Source organism: Salvelinus namaycush, chromosome 14 (genome assembly GCF_016432855.1).
Source record: "Salvelinus namaycush isolate Seneca chromosome 14, SaNama_1.0, whole genome shotgun sequence".
In the NCBI taxonomy this organism is placed as follows: domain Eukaryota; kingdom Metazoa; phylum Chordata; class Actinopteri; order Salmoniformes; family Salmonidae; genus Salvelinus; species Salvelinus namaycush.
The window spans coordinates 2,630,156-2,645,773 of NC_052320.1; the positions used below are offsets into that span (position 1 = coordinate 2,630,156).

At 45.1% G+C, this 15,618-nt stretch overlaps 1 protein-coding gene across 1 annotated transcript in view; it reads right to left on the bottom strand.

Moving 5' to 3' along the window:
* The window catches only part of ubr4 (ubiquitin protein ligase E3 component n-recognin 4), a 120,823-nt gene that overhangs the window by 34,895 nt on the left and 70,310 nt on the right, over positions 1 to 15,618 (bottom strand). The window contains exons 51-63 of the mRNA XM_039007802.1: positions 15,444 to 15,507; positions 15,078 to 15,212; positions 13,053 to 13,227; positions 9,887 to 10,018; positions 9,238 to 9,359; positions 8,929 to 9,040; positions 7,740 to 7,870; positions 6,801 to 6,978; positions 6,224 to 6,328; positions 5,633 to 5,770; positions 5,166 to 5,334; positions 2,437 to 2,533; positions 1,845 to 1,952 (exon numbers count right to left, since the gene is read on the bottom strand). Coding sequence (XP_038863730.1) covers positions 1,845 to 1,952; positions 2,437 to 2,533; positions 5,166 to 5,334; positions 5,633 to 5,770; positions 6,224 to 6,328; positions 6,801 to 6,978; positions 7,740 to 7,870; positions 8,929 to 9,040; positions 9,238 to 9,359; positions 9,887 to 10,018; positions 13,053 to 13,227; positions 15,078 to 15,212; positions 15,444 to 15,507 — 1,666 coding nt within the window. The remainder of the gene's footprint in view (positions 1 to 1,844; positions 1,953 to 2,436; positions 2,534 to 5,165; positions 5,335 to 5,632; positions 5,771 to 6,223; positions 6,329 to 6,800; positions 6,979 to 7,739; positions 7,871 to 8,928; positions 9,041 to 9,237; positions 9,360 to 9,886; positions 10,019 to 13,052; positions 13,228 to 15,077; positions 15,213 to 15,443; positions 15,508 to 15,618) is intronic.

Consider the following 15,618-nt stretch of genomic DNA (forward strand, 5'->3'; position numbering starts at 1 on the left):
TAAGGTAGGCCTCCTATATTTATTTCAAAACTTTCCAAATATTAAGTACGTTGCTTTTCTTTATAAACAGGAGTATATCCCACCTGGCTGCCATGAAAATAAACCACGGGGGAAAGTGTCCTCCATTCACTATTTAAGTGCATAGATGACATGTATTTATTTCCCGCTGCCCCCTGTTTCGATACAGGTGCATGATAATGGTCCATTCTAAATCAAAACTAATTTAACACGCATATTATTTAGTATAGGTGAATACAAGATTTAATCAAGAATAGTCTGATGGGTGACAATATTAGCCAATCACTGAATGATGTATGACCCCTTGTGAATGATGCCTAGTGTGTGCAGTAAGACAACAACGTATGCCTTTTTTTAAACAACTTTTTCAAATCAAAGTCTCACACTTCATGTAGCCTAGCCCATGGTTTGATAAGGTTTGTATCACAACTAAAGTGGCCAAATAACTTCTTAAAATGGAAGCACATGAATCTGCTTTACAACAGGTGTAGAGCCTAACTGGCATACATGAGCAGCTTGTGAGTTTCACATTTGGGGAGGATCATTTTCACCATAAAAATGCACCTTTATAATAGGTCAACTTTTATACTACGGAGGATAGTAGATTGACACAGACTAGTAGTTTACTGTAGGCTAGTGCTTTTGCGGTTCGTTAGGCCTACAACTCATCTTGTTGGCTGACGAAAAGTAAATGTGGACAGGTCTTTCAATATCGTCAATATGCACCTTGGAATTGGATAAGGACGCACGCCGTAGGGTCCCAGATGTGTCCGTCTTCACTTGCAGCCTGTGAGAAGGACCTAATCACGTGACGAGCATTGGCTCATAAAAATGTAGATAACAGAGAGCCATGTGAGTGAGAGGTGCTTCGGAGCACAGCGATTGGCAGCCGGGTGACGGGACTTATAATTATTATATTCAGAAAAAAGGGCACAACGACCACGAGGCATGGCTTTTTTTTAGGTGGCATTACGGCCACACAAGGGGGTTTGGTCACTGGGAAATTCGAGGCCTGGTGAGAATATTATCAAGTGTTTGTTAAACTGTGAATGAGAGACTGATGAAGTGCGTGCAGCCTGCACAATTTATTTATATAAACTCGCATCATGCAGCCTTACAATGTATTAAAAAACGAAATATATAAGCCCGACGTTTGTAGAACTAAAGTTGCATAAATACATCTAAATTAAGCAGATAGGAACACCTGTTTCTTTGTTTTTAACCATTCGACACAGAATAGCCGCATGTGCGTACTCTCAAATCGCTTGGAGAAAATATCCTTTCTATTTTATTCAGCTTTGTTCAAATTGTATTCTTCATACTATAAAATAATATAAAATAATGCCACGTAATTATAAATGAACTACTGTACGGCCTTGAAAAACCCTTGAATGAGTGTCCAAACTTTAGACTGGTACATATGGCCTACAGCCATATGGCACAGCCAGCTCAGGACCTAACATAAGGAGTATCCTATTCTGTTCTAGACAACATTTTCTTCATATCCTGTTTCTTTAGACCTGTCTAAAATAAATAATGGATTTATTGTGAAGGTGTAGACTATATTACATGGATTTATTAGACTTAGATTTAAAATGTAGATGTTCCAAAGGTCTGCATCAGTGGCTCGTAGGCTGTGTGTGTGGAAGGTAGGAGATGCTAAATGTGATTATGTTAATTAATGGTCAGTTACCACGAGACCGTCAATTCCTTTCTTCTGCATCCTTGTTGACCCATTTCCTCTCAAAGCTCCAATGTGCTTTGAGAGGAATCGAGGAAACGAGGACGGAGCAAGGATATGACGGCGTCACACACACGGTAGGTACCTTCTTGTGCATGCCCAGCTCGGCGATGAGTAGAGCCAGCAGGTCGTCCAGGGCTCCCTTGTCCTTGTCATCTTCTCCATCCAGGTCAGAGGTCAGCATCAGGACCACCTGCATTACATTGACCAAAATGCTCTATAACCTGAAAGACTGGGTGTAGGTCCCAAATGGCACCCTATTCCCTATATAGTGCACTACTTTAGACCAGAGCCCTATTCCCTATATAGTGCACTACTTTAGACCAGAGCCCTATTCCCTATATAGTGCACTACTACTATAGACCAAAGCCCTATTCCCTATATAGTGCACTACTTTAGACCAGAGCCCTATTCCCTATATAGTGCACTACTACTATAGACCAGAGCCCTATTCCCTATATAGTGCACTACTTTTGACCAGGGTGCCATTTGCGACACAGCCTCCCAATCAGTACATTCAACTAAAGGGAAGTAAAAAATATATATATATTTTTTAAAACAACATATCACGATCTTTCCAAATCCTCCCAAACAGTCGGTATCTGCAAAATCATTGGCAGTAAAGAAGGACAAGTTTGAATGGATGAAAGGCCAGTACAACAGTAATGGGCTAGTACCTGCATGTAGGGGATAGCGTGGACTCCTCCTACACTGTCCAGCTGGGGCAGGTGCTGTAGGAGTCGCTCCAGCAGCATCAGACGCACCATGTGGAGTCTGGAACAGATACAAGAAGGACGTCAGAAAACAAAGCACTCCAAAACAACTCCACTGTTGCCATAGAGACAACAGGCGTGGTTAGATACGCAGTACCAGTCTAAAGTTTGGACACTCATTCAAGGGTTTTTCTTTATTGTGACTTTTTTTCCTACATTGTAGAATAATAGTGAAGACATCCAAACTATGAAATAGCACGTATGGAATCATGTAGTAACCAAAAAAGGTTTAAACAAATCAAAATATATTTTATGAGATTCTTCAAAGGAGCCACCCTTTGCCTTGATGACATCTTTGCACACTCTTGGCATTCTCTCAACCAGCTTAATGAGGTAGTCACCTGGAATGCATTTCAATTAACAGGTTTGTCTTGTTTAAAGTTAAGGAGGAAAGAAACTCCACAAATTAATGTGTTTGAGTCAATCAGTTGTGTTGTGACAAGGTAGGGGGGTATACAGACGATAGCCCTATTTGGTAAAAGACCAAGTCCATATTATGGCAAGAACAGCTCAAATAAGCAAAGAGAAATGACATTCCATCATTACTTTTTGACATGAACGTCAGTCAATCTGGAAAATTTTAAGAACTTTTAAAGTTTCTTCAAGTGCAGTCCAAAAACCATCAAGCTCTATGATGAAACTGGCTCTCATTGGGTCTTCCCTTCCTGTGGCGGTCCTCGAGTTACCTCTGCTGCAGAGGATACGTTCATTAGAGTTACCAGCCTCAGAAATTGCAGCCCAAATAAATGCTTCACTGAGTTCAAGAAACAGACATCAGGCCTTCATGGTCAAATTGTTGCAAAGAACCCACTACTAAAGGACACCAATAATAAGAAGAGACTTGCTTGGGCCAAAAAACATGAGCAATGGACATTAGACCTCTCCCTCAACGTGATCAAGACAAAGGAGATGATTGTGGACTACAGGAAAAAGAGAACCCAGAACGCCCCCATTCTCATTGACGGGGCTGTAGTGGAGCAGGTTGAGAGTTTCAAGTTCCTTGGTGTTCACATCACCAACAAACTAACATGGTCCAAGCACACCAAGACAGTCGTGAAGAGGGCACGACAACCTATTCCCCCTCACACTGAAAATATTTGGCAAGATCCTCAAAATGTTCTACAGCTGCACCATCGAGTGCATCCTGACTGGTTGCATCACTGCCTGGTATGGCAACTGCTCGGCCTCCGACCGCAAGGCACTAGAGGGTAGTGCGTACGGCCCAGTACATCACTGGGGCCAAACTTCCTGCCATCCAGGACCTCTAAACCAGGCAGTGTCAGAGGAAAGCCCTAAAAATTGTCAAAGACTCCAGCCACCCTAGTCATAGACTGTCCTCTCTGCTACCGCACGGCAAGCAGTACCGGAGCACCCATTGTCTATGTCCAAGAGGCTCCTAAATAGCTTCTACCCCAAAGCCATAAGACTCCTGCCTGAACATCTAATCAAATGGCTACCCAGACTATTTGCATTGCCCCCACCCCCTCTCTCACACCGCTGCTACTCTCTGTTGTCATCTATACATAGTCACTTTAATAACTCTACTTACATGTACATACTACCTCAAACAACCGGTGCCCCCGCACATTGACTCTGTATCAGTACCCCCTTGTATATAGTCCCACTATTATTATTTTACTGCTGCTCTTTAATTACTTTTTACTTTTATTTCTTATCCGTATTTTTAAAACTGCATTGTTGGTTAGGGGCTCGTAAGGAAGGATTTCACTGTTGTATTCGGCGCATGTGACTAAAACAATTTGATTTGAAATCTGTCCTTCGGTCTGGTTCCAACCTCCGTGTCTTTGTGAGACGCAGGTGAATGGATGATCTTCGCATGTGTATTTCCCACCGTGAAGCATGGAGGAGGAGGTGTGATGGTTTGGGGGTTCTTTGCTGGTGACACTGTCTGTGAATTATTTAGAATTAAAAAGGCACACTTAACCAGCATGGCTACCACAGTATTCTGCAGCGATACGCCATCCCATCTGGTTTGTGCTTAGTGGGACTATCATTTGTTTTTCAACAGGACAATGTACCAACACACCTCCAGGCTGTGTAAGGGCTATTTGACCAAAAAGGAGAGTGATGGAGTGCTGCATCAGATGACCTGGCCTCCACAATCACCCAAACTCAACCCAATTGAGATGGTTTGGGATGAGTTGGACCGCAGAGTGAAGGAAAAGCAGCCAACAAGTGCTCAGCATATGTGGGAACTCCTTCAAGACTGTTGGAAACGCATTCCAGGTGAAGCTGGTTGAGAGAATGCCAAGAGTGGGCAAAGATGTCAAGGAAAAGGGTTGCTACTTTTAATAATCTATGGTTCCATGTGTGTTATTTCATAGTTTTGACATCTTCACTATTATTCTACAATGTAGAAAATAGTAAAAACAAAGAAAAACCCTTGAATGAGTAGGTGTTCTAAAACTTTTGACTGGTACTGTATGTACAGATATCAGATACACAATCAAAAATCTCCCTAGAGATTCTTCTTTCCGTGAGAAGTGACGTCAAATCGCACCGTTTCTAAGGACCACCACTGCAAACAGTTCAAAGTTAAAAATGGGCAAAAGTCCATACCATATAATACAATGGTAGAATCAAACCACCACAGTGTCTCGGTGGTTCCTGACCTGTTGCTGGTGTGGATGTCCCCCTCTGTCTCTGCGTCTCCGTCCGATCCATCGCCCTCTTGCTGGGCTGTGGTGGTGCTGATGGCACCTGTGCTGGAGCTCACACTACCTGGTCCTGCTGGGTGGCCCTCGACGGTTGTGTCCCCGTACGCACTGCTGCGGCCTGACACTAGAGAGAGAGAGAGACAAGGGTAGAGGACGAACATCAGGAAACAGACCTCCGCCAAGTGCCTAGGACCTAGGGGTTTAGTGGGTACAAGGCTAGGGATTAGTTGTGATTCGATTTGGCTTAAAAAATGCATCCTTCCTGCCTCCTTTCCTTGAAATAATTACTGATTAGACAGATGAACACAACAGATCCACCACATGGCGTTCACATGTCCAGTCATTTCTAAATCAGATAACTTCCAAAGAAACTAGGAAGGACGTTTGAATAGGGCATCACAGTTTCCTCTGTGTCAACTCACCACTGTGTTCTCCTGCCACTGAGTCGATGGCAGACCCCCCGCTCTCGGACCCCACACTGCCCCCGTGCTCGGCCGGAGAGGTCCGTAGCGTAGAACCGTCCGTGGCGGCCGTACTCCCCTCGTCGTCTGATGCTGGGGCTGTAAGCATAACCACAGCTGTTACAGGAAAAATACCCTCCCTCCTCTAGAAGCATAAGCACAGCTGTTACCGGAAAAATCCCCCCCTCCTCCAGAAGCACAACTGTTACAGGAAAAATCCCCCCCTCCTCCAGAAGCACAACTGTTACAGGAAAAATACCCTCCCTCCTCTAGAAGCATAAGCACAGCTGTTACAGGAAAAAATACCCTCCCTCCTCTAGAAGCATAAGCACAGCTGTTACAGGAGAAACACCCTCCCTCCCCTATTCTGCTTTTTTGTTAATGGAACAGAAAACTGAGTCCAGTTGCCCAAACACAGATTAAGTCTAGTCTTGAATTACAAGACACTTTCAATGGAGAACCAAATGGGGCTTAAAACCGTCCCCGAGAGCGGTGTTTTAAAACAGATTTAAAAGTCGGTCGTAGTCTGTTGTGTAGAATGAGCTTCATTACCTGATGCGGTGGTGTCTGACAGGGTGCCTGCATCCAGAGAAGAAGAGCTGGGAGCCTGACCTGATAGGCCGAGAGACTGGAGACCTAGGGCACTGCTGCTGCTGCCTGGATCAACATATAACACCACCACAAGGTCATTATCAACACAGCTAAACCTTCACACAAACACAGTTCACTGCTACAGTGAGTCTGACCTGACAGACCTAGAGACTGGAGAACTAGGGCACTGCTGCTAGAGCCTAGAATAGTATAACTACAACAGGGTTGTCAAACCTCAACTCTCAAACACAAACAGTGGTTTGTTGATCCAGATTCTAATGGCGATGCTAGCATTAGCATCGCTAGCATTAGCATTAGCGATGCTAGCCAATTAGCCAATGCTATCATGTCAAGCAAGGGTACAGAAACAGTCAGTCGATAAACATTACAGGTCATTTTTTATTTTTTCAGGCAAAAGATTATTGGCAAACCAGATTAAGTACCACAATATGTAGTATCTGGACTGGAGTATTAATTTAAAAAAATGAATATTCAAGTGTATGACTCTCACAATGGTGCGGTATTAGTGCGTATTGACCTTGCTGGTCTTGCTGGAGACTCAGTGCGATGGCTAGCTCCACCATGGTCTCGTCGTCCGCGTCTGGAGGGATGTCCAGCATCGGGGGGAAGCCCTCGGCCCCGGCCAGAAGAGCCTCCAGGGGAGACGGGTTCCCATTGTTCACATTCTCCGCTGTCTCCAGAACCATGGACTCAGACTGGATAGAGATACACAGACCAGACAACAACAGACAATAAGCAAACACTATCAAAATGGACAGATAACGTTTTACATTTTTCCATCGTGAACAATATTTTGGTGTGTGTTTATAAAAAATATATATATATTGTACATATCACAGATGTTAATATGGCTATTTGCAGGGCCTAAAATGTTATTTTTGGTCCACCAGCCACTGTGGCAGGTAGATTTAAAACTCTACCAGCCATTCAGATTTCGTTTTTTACCAGCCCCCCAAAAAATGTCCCTCAAATTATACCATAAAAGCAACAACGTTTGAGCATGTTTTGTCATGTTTCTAAAACAATACATATATTAGTAGTAATAAGTAAACAAATTGTTTAAATCACATTTTCTGTGACCTGAGTCTTAACAAAAATATTACAGAGACAAAAAATGTTCACCTGCCCCTTTAAGAGCGGGATGTTACCGTGGTAATGCGACTTGAGTCCTGTTTGTGCATGTGAGATTGAGTATGAGGAGTGGCACTAGATTACTACAGTGTGTATGAGGAGTGGACACTAGATTACTACAGTGTGTATGAGGAGTGGACACTAGATTACTACAGTGTGTATGAGGAGTGGGTGAGGAGGAGTAGACACTAGATTACTACAGTGTGTATGAGGAGTGGGTGAGGAGGAGTGGACACTAGATTACTACAGTGTGTATGAGGAGTGGGTGAGGAGGAGTGGACACTAGCGATTGGACCAGACTCACCACCATCTCAAAGAGACTCACCACCATCTCAAAGTCGCCATGGTCGACTTCACCCTGCTCCTGACTCTCCTGCCTGCCCCCCTCTCCTCCCGTCAGCCCCGACGGCTGCATCTTGTCATCAACATCATCCTCATCATCATCGTCTTTGTCTCCTGGAGGAGGAGGAACGGGGAGAAGAGGAGGAACGGGGAGAAGAGGAGGAACGGGGAGAAGAGGAGGAACGGGGAGAAGAGGAGGAACGGGGAGAAGAGGAGGAACGGGGAGAAGAGGAGGAACGGGGAGAAGAGGAGGAGAACACTCAGTGTCGATGGAAACATTTAGTGGTTTCTGATTTGTCCAAGCCTTCACACCGAACTCTTTAAGAGATTAATAGAGCAGAAGATGTTGAAAAACTATCCTAAAATATAGAAGAACAGAGAAGTCTAAACAAAAGCATCTGTTTTTTAGATTTTTTTTATAACGTTCTGAAATTAACTTGCAAACACTTTTTGGCTGTTCTATTGGTCCAACCCTTTTCCTGGAGAGCTCCCGTCCTCTAGGTTCTAACCCTGTTCCTGGAGAGCTCCCGTCCTCTAGGTTCTAACCCTGTTCCTGGAGAGCTCCCGTCCTCTAGGTTCTAACCCTGTTCCTGGAGAGCTCCCGTCCTCTAGGTTCTAACCCTGTTCCTGGAGAGCTCCCGTCCTCTAGGTTCTAACCCTGTTCCTGGAGAGCTCCCGTCCTCTAGGTTCTAACCCTTTTCCTGGAGAGCTCCCGTCCTCTAGGTTCTAACCCTGTTCCTGGAGAGCTCCCGTCCTCTAGGTTCTAACCCTGTTCCTGGAGAGCTCCCGTCCTCTAGGTTCTAACCCTGTTCCTGGAGAGCTCCCGTGCTCTAGGTTTTCATTCCAACCCTGTTCCTGGAGAGCTCCCGTGCTCTAGGTTTTCATTCCAACCCTGTTCCTGGAGAGCTCCCGTGCTCTAGGTTTTCATTCCAACCCTGTTCCTGGAGAGCTCCCGTCCTCTAGGTTCCAACCCTGTTCCTGGATAGCTCCCGTCCTCCAGATTTTTATTCCAACCTCAATCTAACGCACCTGATTCTAATTATTAGCTGGGTTGATAAACTGAATCAGATTAGTTACAAAATGGGATTCGAGTGAAAACCTACAGGAAGATTGCTCTCCAGGAAAACAGGGTTTGAAAGCCCTGGTCTGTTTCAGGGGTAGGAGATACCTACCCATGGGTGTGTTGGAGCGAGGGGGAGACGGAAGAGTCACGTGACGGCGTTTGTTCCTGGGTCGGAGCACTCGAATCAGGGCCTGCTTACAGGCGAAGCTAACAGACGTGTCCTGGAATAAAAAAAAACATAATCAATCACTTCAATTGATTATATAAATGCACTTTTTACATAATTTAAGTGTTATTTAGGTAAAGAAACAAGGTTGAACACGGCAAAAATGCCGATCCGGGATCAACACGGCAAAAAATGACAATTGCAAATAGATTTTCCACAGGTCTATGTCTAAAGTGTATCTGAGGAACGTACGGGACACAGTAGCATCTGCATGTAGATCTTGGAGGCCACGTTAATGTAGTCCAGCTCACAGGTGCAGAACCCATGGATGATGTCCACCAATGCGTTCACTGTAGCTTCAATGTGGGTCAGACCTGGAGAGGAACAACAATTGATACATTCATATAATTAGTCTAAACAAACATCCAGATTTTTTTTTAAATAGCAGATCATGCCGTGGGGCCCCCCCCCAAAAAAATCCGAAGTAAAACAAAAATGTTGGTTTGAAAATATATATATATCACCAAACTGAACACTACCCAGCTATGAGACGTTGCTAGTTTACCTGGCAGACAGGCAGGAGCCAGGAAAGACAATGTTAGTTTACCTGGCAGACAGGCAGGAGCCAGGAAAGACAATGTTAGTTTACCTGGCAGACAGGCAGGAGCCAGGAAAGACAATGTTAGTTTACCTGGCAGACAGGCAGGAGCCAGGAAAGACAATGTTAGTTTACCTGGCAGACAGGCAGGAGCCAGGAAAGACAATGTTAGTTTACCTGGCAGACAGGCAGGAGCCAGGAAAGACAATGTTAGTTTACCTGGCAGACAGGCAGGAGCCAGGAAAGACAATGTTAGTTTACCTGGCAGACAGGCGGGAGCCAGGAAAGACAATGTTAGTTTACCTGGCAGACAGGCAGGAGCCAGGAAAGCATTCTTTGGTTTGAGGGCATGGAGCTTCCAGAAGTTATTGACCAGCTGCATGATGAAGTTACATCCCTCGCTGTCCATCTGTTTCTGGCCCTCCTCAGTCATCTCTGAACAAACAAACAAGTGTCACACACTTACAACATTGTACACTTTGACCTCTTATTGTGGACCTGAATGAAGCAGTGAAATGAAACTGTTTACTAACAGTGATTGTGGAGACAAGACATATGTAGTGGAGACGGAGAGCTGTAAAATCACAGGAGGGGCTTCATCTTGTGACGGGAATATCTGACTAGTCAATATTAAAGCGTCCAGACTAAACTCATCTAAAACTAAGTGAATAGGTTGTTACCTGTATCAACACTAGAGAGTTTGGTCTCAGTGAATAGATTGTTACCTGTATCAACACTAGAGGGTTTGGTCTCAGTGAATAGGTTGTTACCTGTATCAATACTAGGTTTGGTCTCAGTGAATAGATTGTTACCTGTATCAATACTAGGTTTGGTCTCAGTGAATAGATTGTTACCTGTATCAATACTAGGTTTGGTATCAGTGAATAGGTTGTTACCTGTATCAACACTAGAGGGTTTGGTCTCAGTGAATAGATTGTTACCTGTATCAACACTAGAGGGTTTGGTCTCAGTGAATAGATTGTTACCTGTATCAATACTAGAGGGTTTGGTCTCAGTGAATAGGTTGTTACCTGTATCAACACTAGAGGGTTTGGTCTCAGTGAATAGGTTGTTACCTGTATCAACACTAGAGGGTTTGGTCTCAGTGAATAGGTTGTTACCTGTATCAACACTAGAGGGTTTGGTCTCAGTGAATAGGTTGTTACCTGTATCAATACTAGGTTTGGTATCAGTGAATAGGTTGTTACCTGTATCAACACTAGAGGGTTTGGTCTCAGTGAATAGGTTGTTACCTGTATCAACACTAGAGGGTTTGGTCTCAGTGAATAGGTTGTTACCTGTATCAATACTAGGTTTGGTATCAGTGAATAGGTTGTTACCTGTATCAACACTAGAGGGTTTGGTCTCAGTGAATAGATTGTTACCTGTATCAACACTAGAGGGTTTGGTCTCAGTGAACAGGTTGTTACCTGTATCAATACTAGAGGGTTTGGTCTCAGTGAATAGATTGTTACCTGTATCAACACTAGAGGGTTTGGTCTCAGTGAATAGGTTGTTACCTGTATCAACACTAGAGGGTTTGGTCTCAGTGAACAGGTTGTTACCTGTATCAACACTAGAGGGTTTGGTCTCAGTGAATAGATTGTTACCTGTATCAACACTAGAGGGTTTGGTCTCAGTGAATAGGTTGTTACCTGTATCAACACTAGAGATTTGGTCTCAGTGAATAGATTGTTACCTGTATCAACACTAGAGGGTTTGGTCTCAGTGAATAGGTTGTTACCTGTATCAACACTAGAGGGTTTGGTCTCAGTGAATAGGTTGTTACCTGTATCAACACTAGAGGGTTTGGTCTCAGTGAATAGGTTGTTACCTGTATCAACACTAGAGGGTTTGGTCTCAGTGAATAGATTGTTACCTGTATCAACACTAGAGGGTTTGGTCTCAGTGAATAGATTGTTACCTGTATCAACACTAGAGGGTTTGGTCTCAGTGAACAGGTTGTTACCTGTATCAATACTAGAGGGTTTGGTCTCAGTGAATATATTGTTACCTGTATCAACACTAGAGGGTTTGGTCTCAGTGAATAGATTGTTACCTGTATCAATACTAGGTTTGGTCTCAGTGAATAGGTTGTTACCTGTATCAATACTAGGTTTGGTCTCAGTGAATAGATTGTTACCTGTATCAATACTAGGTTTGGTCTCAGTGAATAGATTGTTACCTGTATCAACACTAGAGGGTTTGGTCTCAGTGAATAGGTTGTTACCTGTATCAATACTAGAGGGTTTGGTCTCAGTGAATAGGTTGTTACCTGTATCAATACTAGGTTTGGTCTCAGTGAATAGATTGTTACCTGTATCAATACTAGGTTTGGTCTCAGTGAATAGATTGTTACCTGTATCAACACTAGAGGGTTTGGTCTCAGTGAATAGGTTGTTACCTGTATCAACACTAGAGGGTTTGGTCTCAGTGAATAGATTGTTACCTGTATCAACACTAGAGGGTTTGGTCTCAGTGAATAGGTTGTTACCTGTATCAACACTAGAGGGTTTGGTCTCAGTGAATAGGTTGTTACCTGTATCAACACTAGAGGGTTTGGTCTCAGTGAATAGGTTGTTACCTGTATCAATACTAGAGGGTTTGGTCTCAGTGAATAGGTTGTTACCTGTATCAACACTAGAGGGTTTGGTCTCCGTGAATAGATTGTTACCTGTATCAATACTAGAGGGTTTGGTCTCAGTGAACAGGTTGTTACCTGTATCAACACTAGAGGGTTTGGTCTCAGTGAATAGGTTGTTACCTGTATCAATACTAGAGGGTTTGGTCTCAGTGAATAGGTTGTTACCTGTATCAATACTAGGTTTGGTCTCAGTGAATAGGTTGTTACCTGTATCAACACTAGAGGGTTTGGTCTCAGTGAATAGATTGTTACCTGTATCAACACTAGAGGGTTTGGTCTCAGTGAACAGGTTGTTACCTGTATCAATACTAGGTTTGGTCTCAGTGAATAGGTTGTTACCTGTATCAATACTAGGTTTGGTCTCAGTGAACAGGTTGTTACCTGTATCAATACTAGGTTTGGTCTCAGTGAACAGGTTGTTACCTGTATCAATACTAGGTTTGGTCTCAGTGAATAGGTTGTTACCTGTATCAACACTAGAGGGTTTGGTCTCAGTGAATAGGTTGTTACCTGTATCAACACTAGAGGGTTTGGTCTCAGTGAATAGGTTGTTACCTGTATCAACACTAGAGGGTTTGGTCTCAGTGAATAGGTTGTTACCTGTATCAATACTAGAGGGTTTGGTCTCAGTGAATAGGTTGTTACCTGTATCAATACTAGAGGGTTTGGTCTCAGTGAATAGGTTGTTACCTGTATCAACACTAGAGGGTTTGGTCTCAGTGAATAGGTTGTTACCTGTATCAATACTAGAGGGTTTGGTCTCAGTGAATAGGTTGTTACCTGTATCAACACTAGAGGGTTTGGTCTCCGTGAATAGATTGTTACCTGTATCAATACTAGAGGGTTTGGTCTCAGTGAAGTGCACCAGGTTACTGGGTCTCATGATGGCGATGCAGCGTGCCGTGATGACCAGTCGCTGGAACAACTCAGGGTCCAGGTCTCTGCTGTCACGACTACAGCTGTTCAGACACTGCACGGCGTTGCTCAACAGGGACTGGTCCTAAGGGACAGACATGTCACGGGGGAGAGAGAGAGGTGAGCGGGTCTGGTTCCACACACGCGTGAATGTAATCTCACATTCATTAAGCACAAAGAGGAGACCTCATCAGGCTTCACAAGTTACCTTGTGGTTGTGGTAGGCGGTACGGCTGGTGTGTACGGTTAGTTACCTTGTGGTAGGCGGTACGGCTGGTGTGTACGGTTAGTTACCTTGTGGTAGGCGGTACGGCTGGTGTGTACGGTTAGTTACCTTGTGGTTGGCGGTACGGCTGGTGTGTACGGTTAGTTACCTTGTGGTAGGCGGTACGGCTGGTGTGTACGGTTAGTTACCTTGTGGTAGGCGGTACGGCTGGTGTGTACGGTTAGTTACCTTGTGGTTGTGGTAGGCGGTACGGCTGGTGTGTACGGTTAGTTACCTTGCGGTTGTGGTAGGCGGTACGGCTGGTGTGTACGGTTAGTTACCTTGCGGTTGTGGTAGGCGGTACGGCTGGTGTGTACGGTTAGTTACCTTGTGGTTGTGGTAGGCGGTACGGCTGGTGTGTACGGTTAGTTACCTTGTGGTAGGCGGTACGGCTGGTGTGTACGGTTAGTTACATTGTGGTAGGCGGTACGGCTGGTGTGTACGGTTAGTTACCTTGTGGTTGGCGGTACGGCTGGTGTGTACGGTTAGTTACCTTGTGGTAGGCGGTACGGCTGGTGTGTACGGTTAGTTACCTTGTGGTAGGCGGTACGGCTGGTGTGTACGGTTAGTTACCTTGTGGTTGTGGTAGGCGGTACGGCTGGTGTGTACGGTTAGTTACCTTGTGGTTGTGGTAGGCGGTACGGCTGGTGTGTACGGTTAGTTACCTTGCGGTTGTGGTAGGCGGTACGGCTGGTGTGTACGGTTAGTTACCTTGTGGTTGTGGTAGGCGGTACGGCTGGTGTGTACGGTTAGTTACCTTGTGGTAGGCGGTACGGCTGGTGTGTACGGTTAGTTACATTGTGGTAGGCGGTACGGCTGGTGTGTACGGTTAGTTACCTTGTGGTTGGCGGTACGGCTGGTGTGTACGGTTAGTTACCTTGTGGTTGGCGGTACGGCTGGTGTGTACGGTTAGTTACCTTGTGGTAGGCGGTACGGCTGGTGTGTACGGTTAGTTACCTTGTGGTAGGTGGTACGGCTGGTGTGTACGGTTAGTTACCTTGTGGTAGGCGGTACGGCTGGTGTGTACGGTTAGTTACCTTGTGGTTGGCGGTACGGCTGGTGTGTACGGTTAGTTACCTTGTGGTTGGCGGTACGGCTGGTGTGTACGGTTAGTTACCTTGTGGTTGGCGGTACGGCTGGTGTGTACGGTTAGTTACCTTGTGGTTGGCGGTACGGCTGGTGTGTACGGTTAGTTACCTTGTGGTAGGTGGTACGGCTGGTGTGTACGGTTAGTTACCTTGTGGTTGGCGGTACGGCTGGTGTGTATGGTTAGTTACCTTGTGGTTGGCGGTACGGCTGGTGTGTACGGCTAGTTACCTTGTGGTTGGCGGTACGGCTGGTGTGTACGGTTAAGTTACCTTGTGGTTGTGGTAGGCGGTACGGCTGGTGTGTACGGTTAGTTACCTTGTGGTTGGCGGTACGGCTGGTGTGTACGGTTAAGTTACCTTGTGGTTGTGGTAGGCGGTACGGCTGGTGTGTACGGTTAGTTACCTTGTGGTTGTGGTAGGCGGTACGGCTGGTGTGTACGGTTAAGTTACCTTGTGGTTGTGGTAGGCGGTAAGGCTGGTGTGTACGGTTAGTTACCTTGTGGTTGGCGGTACGGCTGGTGTGTACGGTTAGTTACCTTGTGGTTGTGGTAGGCGGTACGGCTGGTGTGTACGGTTAGTTACCTTGTGGTTGTGGTAGGCGGTACGGCTGGTGTGCAGGCTGGCCAGGAGGCCCTTGGTCTGCTGCTGGACCCCAGAGGGAGTAGCCATGGACAGGAGGAGGGTGGCTAGCTCCAGGGCTGCAGCCTTGTTCTTCTCCTGAACAGTCACATACCATCGTTTACTACACAGTGTTTCTGTCTGGTACAGCTCTATAATAAACCCACACAACACCCAGCTCCAGTATCTGTCTAGTGTACAACATACTACTACATTGGTACTGTATGGAGGATTGTGGGCCTGATTTTGACAACGCAACAAAATAAAAAAAACAGTGCAGTGTCAAACGAGACCGGCTTTTCTCTGTGAAAGATGTAGTGAAGGCCTTGCCTTTTCGTTGGAGGAGCCCATAGCGAAACAGCTCTCCAGTGCTTCCAGAGAGCTCACCACCAACCTAAGAGAGAGAGAGAGAGAGTAGTCAATTCACTGATAAATTAAAAACAATAAATACATTTTTTCAAACAATCAAATCAAAACCAACTTCAAATCAAGTCAAAGCTCGTCT